General features: G+C 46.6%; 3 protein-coding genes across 3 annotated transcripts; 2 read left to right on the forward strand and 1 right to left on the reverse strand.

Annotated features, from left to right (window-relative positions):
* Nucleotides 1–4,396: 4,396 nt before the first annotated feature.
* LOC136496750 (farnesylcysteine lyase) lies at nucleotides 4,397–6,934 on the forward strand. Its single transcript, XM_066492511.1, has 5 exons — nucleotides 4,397–4,974; nucleotides 5,109–5,282; nucleotides 5,547–5,906; nucleotides 6,120–6,295; nucleotides 6,386–6,934. The coding sequence occupies exons 1-5, from the start codon at nucleotides 4,486–4,488 to the stop codon at nucleotides 6,672–6,674; spliced, it is 1,488 nt and encodes a 495-aa protein (XP_066348608.1). The 5' UTR covers nucleotides 4,397–4,485; the 3' UTR covers nucleotides 6,675–6,934.
* A 730-nt stretch (nucleotides 6,935–7,664) lies between these two features.
* Nucleotides 7,665–9,401, reverse strand: LOC136496292 (uncharacterized). Its single transcript, XM_066491940.1, has 2 exons — nucleotides 8,917–9,401; nucleotides 7,665–8,106 (listed from the first exon to the last, which is right to left on the reverse strand). Exons 1-2 carry the CDS (start codon nucleotides 9,399–9,401, stop codon nucleotides 7,665–7,667), a joined length of 927 nt encoding a protein of 308 aa, XP_066348037.1.
* A 681-nt stretch (nucleotides 9,402–10,082) lies between these two features.
* LOC136496293 (uncharacterized) lies at nucleotides 10,083–12,938 on the forward strand. The gene is made up of 7 exons (XM_066491941.1): nucleotides 10,083–10,104; nucleotides 10,531–10,895; nucleotides 11,384–11,452; nucleotides 11,537–11,605; nucleotides 11,707–11,793; nucleotides 12,092–12,159; nucleotides 12,525–12,938. The coding sequence occupies exons 1-7, from the start codon at nucleotides 10,083–10,085 to the stop codon at nucleotides 12,592–12,594; spliced, it is 750 nt and encodes a 249-aa protein (XP_066348038.1). The 3' UTR covers nucleotides 12,595–12,938.
* Nucleotides 12,939–13,006: the final 68 nt, after the last annotated feature.

A 13,006-nucleotide genomic window follows, 5' to 3' on the forward strand; every position in this document is an offset into this window, starting at 1 on the left:
GTTAGGGGGACCCCTAACCGCCCTCTCACTCCATGCGGAGGCTCGGGGGCTTCTCCTACACCCAAGACAAAGACAAGCGACCTAAGCCCACACTTGAAGACTCAAAAAAACATGATAAAGGGCATCGAGCCCGTTATGGTCCATGGGTTTGAAGGCTAGGCCCCTAAGGGTTCTGACAGCCGCCCTAGGGCAATAGAGTCAGGGACGACTATGGGCGAGCCCGTACGGGGCCAAGGCCCAAGCAAGCGAAATGCTTGGGATGCCCTAAGTCATGTCCGAGACGGGCAGGGAGGTCTCCGAATGGGATCTCACCGTAGGGAGGCACCGAGCAACCGGGGCCTAGCGAACGGCCCCGGCACCCACTAGAGAAATCCTCTGGTACCCTTGGAGTGCGAAAAGGAAGCGCGAGGGTTGCACAAAAAGTCAGGGGAACTCCTGATCGCCCTCTCGCTCCGCGTAGAGGCTCGGGGGTTCTTCCCGCAATCTTGCCGAGACCCCGCGACCCGAACTCGCACTTGTGGGCTCGGTATATACGATAACATCCCTTGATCAACGTGAGAAAAAGACTCTGGAGGAATGAATCTACTCCCCCAGGGCCTCGGGGGCTACACCCGGCGGGTGTGCTCGCGCGCACCCACCGAGGCCTCGAAGTATGAAACACTATTCTGCTAGGAACTACTGCAAGTCAAGCCTCGTCAAAACCTCAAGAAGAGCGCTCACACTCTCCCTGAGGCTCGGGGGCTACTGTCGGGTACCATAAAACGAGGTACCCCGAGCGTATACCAAAAGAATCAGTTAAACCCCATAAAAAACCAAGCCAAAGGGTAAGTCATTTGTTAAACCCCGGCCTCGTCCGAGCCCACCGACTCTCCGTCTCGCTCCTAGCCTCGCACGGGAGGTCTCGATGGCCTGCCAAACCTCCACCTCGCACAGGGGCCTCGACGGGGAACCGATTCTCCGTCTCGCCCGAGGCCCCGCGCGTAAAGCCGAGATGTCGATTCTCCATCTCGCTCGAAGCCGGCTCGTCAACAACCCATCGCTTCCGCCTCAACCAGTCTCCCTGACAGCGCGTTGCGTCCCATTAATGCACCAACTACTCCTGCGATATCAGCCGAACGACGGCTCGACACTGTAGAGTGGCCGATGGGATAAGAAGTCGCATCAGCGCCATACCGACCTGGATAGGGCGCGGCGGGGATTACCGGCCACTGTGCTCTAGTGCTGTGCCCACGATCAGCGCCTGAACTTCACTGTGCCACCTAACCCCCGCCCCAGAGACAACGTGACATGAGGAGTCAAGTCCGGGTCATCATAGCCTCGGAATCAACGTACGAGACCAACTACTCCCTCCAAGCCTTGTTAATCTACTTCAGGAGCTCGGCAACCCCGGGATTCACGCCTGCCGAGCCTCGCACGATGGTTCGACCTCGGCACCAACTGAGCCTCGGCTTCTCGCGCAGTCAACACACAGTGACCAGCACGCCAACCGCCACGCCCGCTTCGAGGTAACACTGGAGCTCCCATGACGCACAGGATCGGATGTGACCGGCACGTCGCCCAGTACTTCAAGGACGAGACCGCACCGTCGCCCACACCGCCACAGTAACAGGCTACAGGGCTCGAACATGCCGCCTCCGTTCGTACGACGCCGTGTAGCTAGCACATGTATCACCCTTGTCCCCCCTTCAACTATAAAAGGGAGGGACCAGGGCCGTTTCTAGGGGAGGACACGAACGATTAGGCCTACGCCCACACGGACGAACACACGAGCTCTCCCATGGCTTAAGATCAACATCTCAAGCAATCCACGCCGCTCCACCTAGAGACCTGGGACTAGCTCCCTCTCTCACCCTGCTTGTAACCTCCTACTACGAGCATTTCGGTGCAAGGAATACAAGATCGATCTCTCACACTGGATGTAGGGTACTCATTACCCGAACCAGTATAAACCTTGTGTCTCTTTGCATCATCATCCGGGATTGGAAAACACGCAGTACAAATTTACTAGTTGGTTGAGGACTCGCTGGTCCGAAACACCGACAGTATTCGACATAGTAGTATTTCATCACACTTTGATGCATATCTTTTACTATTAACTTTTATCTACTCATCCTAAACGATGAATTCTTACGACTATTTAGCATTATGCTAGCCTTAGTGGAAGGTTTCATGTACCAGGTTTTAAGATGTGGCAATCTTAAAAATTGGAAGATAAAACAGTCTCTCTAAACATAGAATTTTGATTCATGGTATTAAAAAGTTATATATAAAATAAATAGCATGCGACGCATGATAAATACGGAAATGTGCGACACGAGCATGTAAGACACATGAGATTTAAACACATTGTGTGGGGATGAAACTATAAGCTTAGTACATTATCCTATTCCTCCAAAAACAACAAAATTGGGCCACCAAGAAAATTGTTGCATTCATCATCATTTGATATGCATTCAAACAAGCCTTTCCTAGCCCGCCGCATCAACGAGTGGATCGGTGGGCAGGTGATCGTGAAGCTCATGAACCCCCCAGAGCGGATGGACCAAGGTACCATCACGATTGACTGCGCACTAGAGGCCATGGCCACAACGTCCAAGAAGAAGCCTACGAAGTAGGGCGACACGGTGGAAGTGCAGATCACCGGAAAGTGCGCCAACATGGCTACCAAGATGTGCACCACGTGGTTTAATGCCTTCTCCAGCAGCTGATTCAATTCCTGGTAAAAAGGCATGTAATTTTCGTTTTGCCTCTTACATCTCCAGTGGTGGGTTCGGTTTTCCTCATCTCCCTTCTTTCCTTCGTCCTCACAGGAATAATTGTTTAATGATTAAAAACTGAATTCTATTTTGGATTTGATTCCTCTCTGAGAGCATGGTTTAGTTGATCTCCAGCGGTGAAGAATCAATTTTCTAGCTCATGCATCGTTGTAGGATTCGCCCATTGGTGAAGGCCTAACTATCCCCGGAGGTATGGCAATGTCAGTGCAGGTAGCTGGCAGCGGTTGATCAGAAGTTCAAAACGCCTTGCCGCTCGCAGCAAGGACAAGGTCATGCTCCGTAACTCCTCTTGGTGCACTTTAGTGCTTTCTCGTTCCTGGATTTGCAGTTTCGCATGCACCATCCAAACCTATCTCATATACGTTGGATTTTGACACAGTGCCAATGTGTGTTCCAATTGAAGTCCTCAAGCCACATGCTAAGCATCCCCCCCCCCCCCCCCCCCCCCCCCCCCCCCCCACCCACGCAAAAAAAGGCATATGCTAAGCATTCTATTCTGGGTGCAGACAATAAGCAGACAAGAAAGTTCAAAAAAAAAAACAGGCAAGTAATTTTGAATGTGAAGAATTTCTTCTATTTATAACAAAATGACACATCTATCTACACGAAGTTATTTATATTGAGTGTGGGTTGAGTAGTCAAACGACGGTTATAAGACATGCTATGATTTTTACATTTGTGCCTAACATCACAATGTATTCCATTTAGGGGGTGTTTGGAACTACTTCACAAACTCCACCGTGGAGCAGCTCCACAAAAAACTGGAGTTTGTGGAGCACCTTTTTAGATGCTCTCACAATTCCACCCTTTTCTTCGAACAGAGTGCGTGGAGTTGAAACCGTTTAGCTAAAAAACGTGGAGCGAAGTAGTGCTAAACACCCCCTTAGTTTAAATACAATGAATATAATTGAAGACAATAATAATTACTCTATCTGTCCAGCAAAGAATGCAACTACGGATTGTGTACCGGTAAAAGTAGTTTATGTTTGACCAAGTTTTCAGTGAATACTATTCGCATTTATAACTCCAAATTAACTTATTATAAAAAATACATTTCGTAATTAATCTAATGGTATTTAGTTGATATCATAAGTATTAATACTTTTTTTTATCTATAATTAATCAAACTTAAAATTCTAAAACATGACACTGTGCTAGAATTGCATTCTTTCCTGGACGAAGGGAGTAACAACAAATGAACATGTCTCTGGTAAAACACATATTTTTAGTAAGTACAATATTGGTTACTGTATAACAAATAAATACTAATAAAATTTGATTATATCAATCTTGTTTAATCTGAGTAGTTTTTTGGGGAAAGATAATATCTAATAATATATGGATATTTACCATATGGTTATGAACCCTCCCACTTTGATTTTTGCTTCGAGAGAATACTCATGAATGAAATAACAAATATTTTCTAAAATTTTACATTGTTCGAACACCACGTTTAAAGTATTTTTAATAAAATATAACACATATTTAAGCTTGAATTATCTTAATAATTTTTTTCCGTTGCCAACGCACACGATCCTAGGATCATCAAGCTAACAACGAACCTAAACCATGTGTGTGCCGCTGTTTGGTTTGGTTTGTCAACGCTCCGTTCCGCTGACCATCGACTCGCTCATCAATCCTCGTCTTCTCCAACAACTCTCATCCCCTCCAGTCTCCATCGCATCGAATCGGGTTGGAATCGGACTCGATGCTGCCCCTCTTCCTCTCCCTCTTGGTGCTTCTGCCAGTGCTCCCCCTCCCCCACGCATCCGCCGACGCCGACATCTGCATCGTCGGCGGTGGCATCTCCGGCGCCTCCACCGCCTTCTTCCTCACCAACTACACCACCTCCCTCGCTGGAGCGCAGCTGCGCGTCTTCGAGCGCCGTCAAAAGGTGGGCGGCCGCCTCGGTACCGTCACTCTCGCGGGCGACAGCTTCGAGGCCGGGGGCTCCATAATCCACCCCCGCAACCTCCACGCGCGCCGCTTCGCCGACCTCCTGGGCCTCGCCGCCAAGGTCGGCGGCGACGACGATTGGCTAGGGATCTGGGACGGCAAAAGCTTCATCTTTCAGACGCTCCGCCCACCGCCGACCGGCAGCTCCTGGTGGCGTCTCAAGCTGCACAGCCTCCTCAACTCGCTGCTGCTGCTCAGGCGATATGGTCTGTCCCTGCTCAAGATGGACAAGTTTGTCCAGGTTAATTCTTCCTTCTCTACCGTAATTATTCTTCCCCCACTCGTGTCTAGGATGCACAGATTTGCACTTGGTCAGCCTGGTGCGGTATGCTGATCAGTTATTATAGTTACTATTAATTAAAAAACTGAATGCAGGAAATGCTGCAACGGTTTATGCTCTTCTACAACGGCTTGGAGTCTCGCCCTGTCTTTGCCACGGTTGAGGAGATGCTCCAATGGACTGGTCTCTATGGCCTCACCCGCAGGACCCTTGAGGAGGAGCTGCTCGATGCCGGCCTCAACACCCAAACAATAGCAGAGCTTGTCACTGTATGCTTCTCCTCAATCCCTGACACTGTATTGTCTTTCCTCCTCTCAAGCCATATGCCATCTATGCTTCCATGGTTTAGTGGAATTTGAGCTAAATTAACTTCCTTGGTACTAGACAGTGACGATACTAATTGGCTCATGGTTTCTTCTGGAAGATGCTCTCTGTACTGTTTTTTACCAGTGAAATTCCATTTGATGTAGTTTCCCCCCAAAATGCGTCATCTCTTTCTGATAAGTATAATCAATGTATTCTTTCCCTCACAGGTTATCACGAGGATCAACTATGGCCAAAGCACACACATAAGTGGCCTGGCTGGCGCCGTGTCTTTAGCTGGATCTGAGTCAGGATTATGGGCTGTCAAAGGGGGCAACTGGCAGCTAGCTGCTGGATTGCTCAAGACCTCTAATGCCACCTTGCATCTTCAAGAAGGCATAGAGTCGATCACTGATGCTGGGGATTACTATGTTCTGAGATCTAATACTGGGAGCGAATACAACTGTACGGTGACTGTGGTGGCAACACCACTTGACGAGGTGAACATCACGTTTAGCCCTCCAATCTCCATTCCGCCGAGGAAGATGCAGCACACACATGCCACCTTTGTCAGAGGCCTATTGAACCCTGTAAGTGTTATGGTAGCATACTGCATACCTACCTATCTATTGCCATTCCTTTTGTAGATCCTAGCATCAACACACAGCAAAATGAACGAGTGGCGAGTAACTGATAGCCTGTGAGCTTGTTACTGATGAAAGCCTCTTTGACGCTTCCTTGGTTGGGGCGACTTACTGATGACAAGGCACTTGCCTTTTGCTGTATTCTATCTATGGTTGCAGGGATATTTTGGTGTAAACTCAGCATCAAACGTTCCAGAGCTAATTGGTACACTAGAGCTCCCTGATATCCCTTTCTCGTGCATCTCAGTTCTGAAGAGGTACAGCGAAGATGACATGGCCTACAAGATGTTCTCACGTGCAAAGCTGGATGATGGTTTACTGGATCAGATCTTCAGGTACGTAGCAGTTTGATTATATTGAGTTAGTCGCCCAGATGAGATGAGGTTGGTAAGTTAATATGTGCTGTTGTATTTGTTGGAGAGCAGCGCGAGGAAAGAGACGATCCGGATAAATTGGGCTGCTTACCCACACTACGAAGCCCCAGAAGAGTTTGGCCCGATAGTGTTGGACGGGAAGCAGCTGTACTACGTGAACACCTTTGAGAGCGCCGCGAGCGCCATAGAGACGGGCGCCGTGGCAGCAGAGAATGTGGCACGGCTCGTCATTTCGAGGCTTTCTCTACCGCAGCGAGGAGTCGAGCCTGATGCTCCTCATATCAAGTCATTCACGGAGCAGGAGGAAGAAGGATCCCAGCGTCGGCATGTAGACCTGTGATTCTGTGAAGCTGGGCTGGGATGTGCCTGTGATTCGTGTGAAACTTTGTATAGATTTTAGGTGGGCACTCTAGGCGCAACAGATGTATTATGTATCGAGCTGTGGCACTCAGGCTTTTAGCTGTGTTGATTGAGTTGTGCTCGATTACTTGTAGTGTCTGCTGTTGAGTTGCAGCGGCATTCCGGTACATTTGATTTGGTGACGAATGTTTTGTAGATGGATGATATATCATAGTACTAAGATTTGGTTGACATTTTTTCCCCTTGATTGAACTAATAGTTGTATCGCTGTTGTGGCATCACTTTTCTATTTTCCTTCTCTCTTTTTTTTTTTGATAATATAATAAACAGAACTGCATTAAGCCTGACAATAACACAATACGGTTTTTGGTAGTTGGATGGGCCGGGCCACATCGCAGGACATGGACATTGGACAAAAGGCATGGGTCGGACCGTTGTCGAATCGAAACCGCCGTCGGTCCGATTGTGGCTTTGGAGTTTGAGCTGAGACGGGGCGGCGACCGGGCGAACCGTGTGTCGCACAGGGCAGTGAGAGAGCACGCGACGGGACCGGGACCCCCACCAGCAGAGGCAGAGGCAATAAAATGACCTGACCTCTCTCTCTGCACTAGCCACCATTCCACCACCAGCGCAGCCGCTGACTGTCCGTCCGTCCAGTGCGGTGAAAGAGGGAGGTCATCGCGCCCCTCTCCAGGGCACCATCCATGGCCGTGGGTGGCCTTCTGCCGCAGTGGCGGAGCCAGAAACAAAACATAGGGGGGGCTAAATTGCCAATTAAATCCATAAGTACATAGGTAGCGGAGAAATTAATCTTACTACTTATATAATCAGACCACACTAAACAAAATACAGTTGACTATGTGATCTATTTTGTCCATGAATATCATCACATATATATACACCAACCCCCCCCCCCCCCCCCCCCCCCCCCCCCCAAATACATGTAACATACAGATAGAACTATCGTTTGTCAAAAGTCCACTCTCCTTTTCTTTAAATCTTGAAAAACAGAAATTATGTCTTCATCACTGTAGCATCTTGCAATTTCACCTTCTATGTGTGCTAGCAGGCTGTTAGCAAGAAATTCGTCTTCCATCTTGTTGCGCAACCTTGTTTTAATGATCTTCAATATAGAAAAGACACGCTCAGCACTAGCTGTTGAAACAGGGAGAGTACGAAGCAACCGAAGCAATCTATCAATCAGGTTATGAGTCACATTACGTCCTGTGTCAACAAGGCATCGACATAGCTCAGCTATGGTTGTGATATTTTTCAATTCTTCACTGCTAGAAGCATCAATAACAAAATGGTTGAGCTGGGTTTCTAATTCAAGCCTTTCTTGTTGGTTGAAATCTGTTGGGTAGTACTTCTCAACCATTTTGCATACCTCGCTAGCATTGAAAGATGCAAATCTGTTTGTTGGTATTAGTGTAACACACAGACAAAAGATCCATCACTTTCTCATTGAACTTCAAGTTTAATTCAGCCAACTGAGTGTCAATTGTTGCTCGAAATATCTCCACTCGAAAATATTGTTCATTTGTAAAGTGATTTGGTTGACGACGAGCACAGCCACCATGCAAAATGTATGTTCCTTCCATGTCTGGAATGTTAATTTCATGATCCACACAAAACTCGATAACCTTGCAAATAAAAGTTTCCCAGCCATCATCTGATCTCATTTCTTGAAGAAGAATTTTTGTTGATTGCACAAGGCGAACAACATTTACTATGTCCTGTGTTTTTTTTGTACAGCTTGACCAAGTTGTTCAGTGATCTCCATTATTTGTCTCATCATCAATAGGATAAATACAAATTCAAATGATGCCAGGTAGCTGAAAGCAGTATCTCCATCAGCACGGTTTGCTCCGACTGATGAATCAGCAGCTAAATTTTGTAGAACTAAGCTTACTGGATTGAACATATCAGGCTGGAAATAGAACCTAAGTGTGAGCCCCATCTAGTCTCTCCTGGACGTTTCAAAGAGCGGATTTGATTTGCTCCTTGTCCTGTCTCAATCTCATCAATAGCTAGCAAGCGTGCAAGTTCATCCATTTGTGCATCATAGAGCTCGTCATGACGCTTTGATGATGAGTCAACTATGTTTACAATAAAGATCAATTTCTGAAAAAATTGGGTCACAGGAACCACATCCTTTGATGCGGCGACAAGAGCAAGCTGTAAACGATGGGCATAGCAATGCACATAATATGCGTAAGGACATTCTTTTAAGAAAAAGTGCTTGTAATCCATTTAGCTCTCCCTTCATGTTGCCAGCACCATCATAACCTTGGCCTCGAAGGTTCTGAACATCAAAGGCATAGCTTGACAATACTTTAGACAATTCCTTTTTTAGTGTCATTGCCTTTGTATTCTTCACATGTATCAAGTCAAAGAACGGCTCTTGTAAAACACCATGGCTATCAACAAATCTGAAAACAAGTGCCATTTGCTCTCTTTCTGCAACATCACATGTTTTATCCACCAGAATAGAGAACTTTGCATCCCCAATTTCCTCACGGATATGTTTCCTGACATTCATTGCAAAAACACTCAAGATTTCCTTTTGAATATCAGGTGAAGTGTAATTGGCATTCTGTGGAGCATTCTCTAACACAACACTTGCAATTTCAGGATTAAATTCAGCAAGAAGTTGTACTATTTCAACAAAAATTTCCTCTATTTTTGGACTGAGGTATCTCGTCATGGCCTCTAAAAGAACAAGATTGAAATGTTAACCACTTGACAGCTGCAATAGATGTTTTCAGCCTTAGACGGTTTCTTTCTTTCTCCCGATCGCTTACCACCTCCATAATATTATCTATATGATTTGGCTGATTCAAAAGATTTTGACGTTCTGTAACTGCATTGTTGTGTGTTGAGCAAGGATCAGATCCTATATGAACCAAGAACGCACAATTTTTGCCATCATGGACTTTCTTATAGTTGTTGAAACCTTGTGTTGTGAAGACATCGAAACCACTTCTTTTCCTTATATTTTTAAGGCACACAAAGCAAAGAAGACAATATGCGCGACCATTGCTCTCGGAGTACTCCAACCAAGATGGAAATTCACTGAACCAATTGAACTGGAAACGACGATTATGTCCTTGTGGTCCAAAACCCTTATACTTCTTCAGTTTGGGCTGCATTGGACCTAACTTCAAAGTATGCCCGTTGTACTTCATCTTGCTGGTTACTTGGATACTCCCAAATTTGTGGACGTAATGCTGGATCTCGCTGTAGGAATTCAATTCCTCGAAATACAACAGGTTCAGTTTCATCTGCATGTTCTTCATCTTGCCTTTGTTGTAATTCAACTAAGGGGGCTGGTGACAGAGGTTGCTCCACAATAGGTTCATCACTTCTCTTTTAAAAAAATGAATAAATGGGGTTCTCTTTGCCCATTTGTACCTACAAAATTACAAAAGAGTTGTTAAATGCAACTCTACCAAACTAGCAGATCTGCAAATGTTATGCATTATGCAATTTGGGGATTACTGGTTTAGGGCAAATCAAATAGCCAAGCATCTAAAATTCTCTAAAAAAATAACAGATCTCAATTGAGTACAAAATATCACTCAATCAGCCACTTATATAGTATCTAGAAGCAAAAAAAAAAAAAAAAAGAATCAATAAGAAATCAAACGTACTGTATGGCTGTAGGCCTCAAGCCTGTACGCAGAGCAAGAGGGAGAAGGCAGATGCAAAGGAGGACTGCTGTGCTGTGTGGGGGACGGAGCTGACGCTAGCTGTTGGTCGACGGCCGGCCGTCCAGGCCTCGCCTACCGCCGGCTCGTCGGTCACCGCTGAGGCCGTGAAGTGCTGACTCGCAGACTCGCCGCTCGCGCCTCGCGGACGCAAGAAGGCAGAGCTGAATATAATATGGGCTCCTTCAAGAAAACATGGAGGCAAGGGGGGCCAGGGCCCATCCTGGCCCCAATGCAGCTCCGCCCGTATTCTGCGGGGCCTCGTTTCGCCGACGGGGGGAGCCGCCACCTGGCTGCCCTGCCACGAGCTCTTCGCCTCTTGGCACCACTGGCTCCCCTCGCTCCAGCGCCTCCGGACGCCCGCATCCGACCGCTTCAAGCTTCTCTTCGTGCTGCTGCTCTTCTCCGCCGCTCTAGCCGAGGTCCGCTACATCGCCTCCTCCTCCATGGCGCCAACGCTCCGCCCAGGCGACCGAGCCGTCGCCGAGAAGGTCAATCCCCCCTCTCTTTTTTTCCCCCGCTCCCCTCACTCACTTTAATTTCCTTTCCTTTATTAAGATCATTATTTTTATTTGCTAGTACAATAAGACAATGCGCGCGTTACTCATCCTGTTCTTCCTTATAGCACTATATACATGGATACTTAGGTTGGTAGTAGATCCACGCTGCCCGATACCACAAGTACCTGTAACTAGCCTGCCTAAGAACCATCACACACATTTGACCAACAAAAATCTTGGATCCACGCTCCCGATACAATAATGCATCTTATTCTGACCGCACAAAAATTAACCTAACAAGTCTCAATTGCTGTCCTAGCCTCCTGCTTTCTTTGACTGCTTCTCACTCGGTCATAATCCCTTTTTTTCATAGTAGGTAGGCTAAAAAAATAAAGGAAACTTTACTAAACCGACAGCTTCAAATCTCATCACATTGTTATTCATTGACCTTAAATAACAGGCTCCATACCATTTTCCAGGTTACATACTTGTTCCGGAGGCCATCTATTGGGGATATAGTGTTTTTCAAAGTGCCTTCTGCCGTACAGGTTTGCCTTCTTCCTTCTGCCCCTCCACTTCTCAATCAGATCCTCGCATTGTCCACCCTGAAAATGTGCAGCTTCCAATTTCAGGATTATGGTGTCAATAAGGATGTTGTCTTTATTAAGAGAGTATTGGCAACACCTGGAGATTTCATTGAGGTAAACTGCATCACTACATTTGTTCTATTCCGGTATGGTCATTTGCCATAGCAAGACACAGTGGAGTCACCCAGCATCCTCTTACATTGACCTGTGTATAGGTTCGACAAGGGCAGCTTATTGTAAATGGTATTGCACTGAAGGAGCATTACACAGCAACCCATGCGTTGTACACAATGGAAGCAATGGTTTGTGCATGCATCTCTAATCTGTGAACATTGTCTCCTTGAACAACATTGAGGAGTTGATATTGCCAGGTCCAGAGATTTTAAACTTCTGTTAACAAAATGGTTAACAGACGTGACGAGAGAATTTTCATTCTCCACAAGAAGATGATCAAAAGTGGACTGGCTGCTCCATGCTGTTGACTTCTTGAGTGCCTCGTTGTAATCAATGGGCCTCAGATGGTGGATGATCTCTTCCTTCCATCTATCCTTATTGGCTGGATACCTGGATCCTCAACTGAAAGTATTCATACTCCTGCAGCGCCTTCCTGAAGGCCATGTATTCGTCATGGGTGACAACCGAAATAACAGCTGTGATTCTCGTGCCTGGTAAGAAATACGCTTACGCCTCTGCACTAGCTCAAGCCCTATAGCAGTAGATATAATTCATTGTTCAGCTAGAGACTTGAGACTACAAACTACTACAGTCATTGAGAAAATCTCTTGCTAAGCGTTATAGCTGTGAGGTCTTGCTCCCGTACATGCTTTGGAGGCAACTGGGTTTGGATATAGATTGATATAAGCATCAGCACCATACTGAGTGATTTCCAAATTGCTCGGAGTTGAACAGTAGCGTTTGCTGTTCCCTATTGGCAGTTGACTTGTCCTTGTATGGCTGACTTGCAGCTTGTTTTTTGTTGCCATTTGTCTGGGCACTAATAGTGGTAATATATCTGTGGTGCTTTTGGTTACAGGGGGCCTCTTCCCATTGCCAACATCGTTGGAAGGTACATGACGTCCTTTACAAGATCCTCTTTCCAGTAACTGAAGTGAAGAGGTTCCACTCAGAAGCTGATGTCGCCTCATAATCGTAGTTAGAGTTGTGCTAGGGTGGAGCCAGGCTGCTATCTTGTCAACTTGTGCCAGAACTAGCCCTCCGAGTAATGATGTAGCGCTGCTGTTGTATATGATCGCCTTTCTCCCACCCGTGGGAACTAGAGGTTACCTCTGCCGCTCGCAGTCGCAGTTGGCACGAGCCCTCAGGCCGCCTCAGGCTGTTCGTGTGTTGAGCTTGTGATTACCTTAGGTGATGAAGCTTATCGTTAGCGACGCTAAATGTCGAACACAATTTGCATCAGAAATTTGAACATGATTGTGTTCTTGTTCCAGACTTGCGTGCATTTTTCAGTAAATCTGTGTTGCTCGTGACATTGCCTGTTTGCATGCCGCAGCAGTC

The sequence above is a fragment of the Miscanthus floridulus genome, chromosome 12, assembly GCF_019320115.1.
Source record: "Miscanthus floridulus cultivar M001 chromosome 12, ASM1932011v1, whole genome shotgun sequence".
Classification (NCBI taxonomy): domain Eukaryota; kingdom Viridiplantae; phylum Streptophyta; class Magnoliopsida; order Poales; family Poaceae; genus Miscanthus; species Miscanthus floridulus.

What these genes read in the sequence shown, in the direction of transcription:
- LOC136496750 (XM_066492511.1), top strand. Translation starts at nt 4,486, where the DNA reads ATGCTGCCCCTCTTCCTCTCCCTCTTGGTGCTTCTGCCAGTGCTCCCC. An exon ending in AGATGGACAAGTTTGTCCAG is followed by an intron (nt 4,975 to 5,108) that starts GTTAATTCTTCC and finishes AACTGAATGCAG; the next exon opens with GAAATGCTGCAACGGTTTAT. An exon ending in TCAGAGGCCTATTGAACCCT is followed by an intron (nt 5,907 to 6,119) that starts GTAAGTGTTATG and finishes CTATGGTTGCAG; the next exon opens with GGATATTTTGGTGTAAACTC.
- LOC136496293 (XM_066491941.1), top strand. Translation starts at nt 10,083, where the DNA reads ATGGGGTTCTCTTTGCCCATTT. An exon ending in CACCTGGAGATTTCATTGAG is followed by an intron (nt 11,606 to 11,706) that starts GTAAACTGCATC and finishes ACCTGTGTATAG; the next exon opens with GTTCGACAAGGGCAGCTTAT. An exon ending in TGTACACAATGGAAGCAATG is followed by an intron (nt 11,794 to 12,091) that starts GTTTGTGCATGC and finishes ATACTCCTGCAG; the next exon opens with CGCCTTCCTGAAGGCCATGT.
- LOC136496292 (XM_066491940.1), bottom strand. Translation starts at nt 9,401, where the DNA reads ATGACGAGATACCTCAGTCCAAAAATAGAGGAAATTTTTGTTGAAATA. An exon ending in GCACTTTTTCTTAAAAGAAT is followed by an intron (nt 8,107 to 8,916) that starts GTCCTTACGCAT and finishes ACCAACAAACAG; the next exon opens with ATTTGCATCTTTCAATGCTA.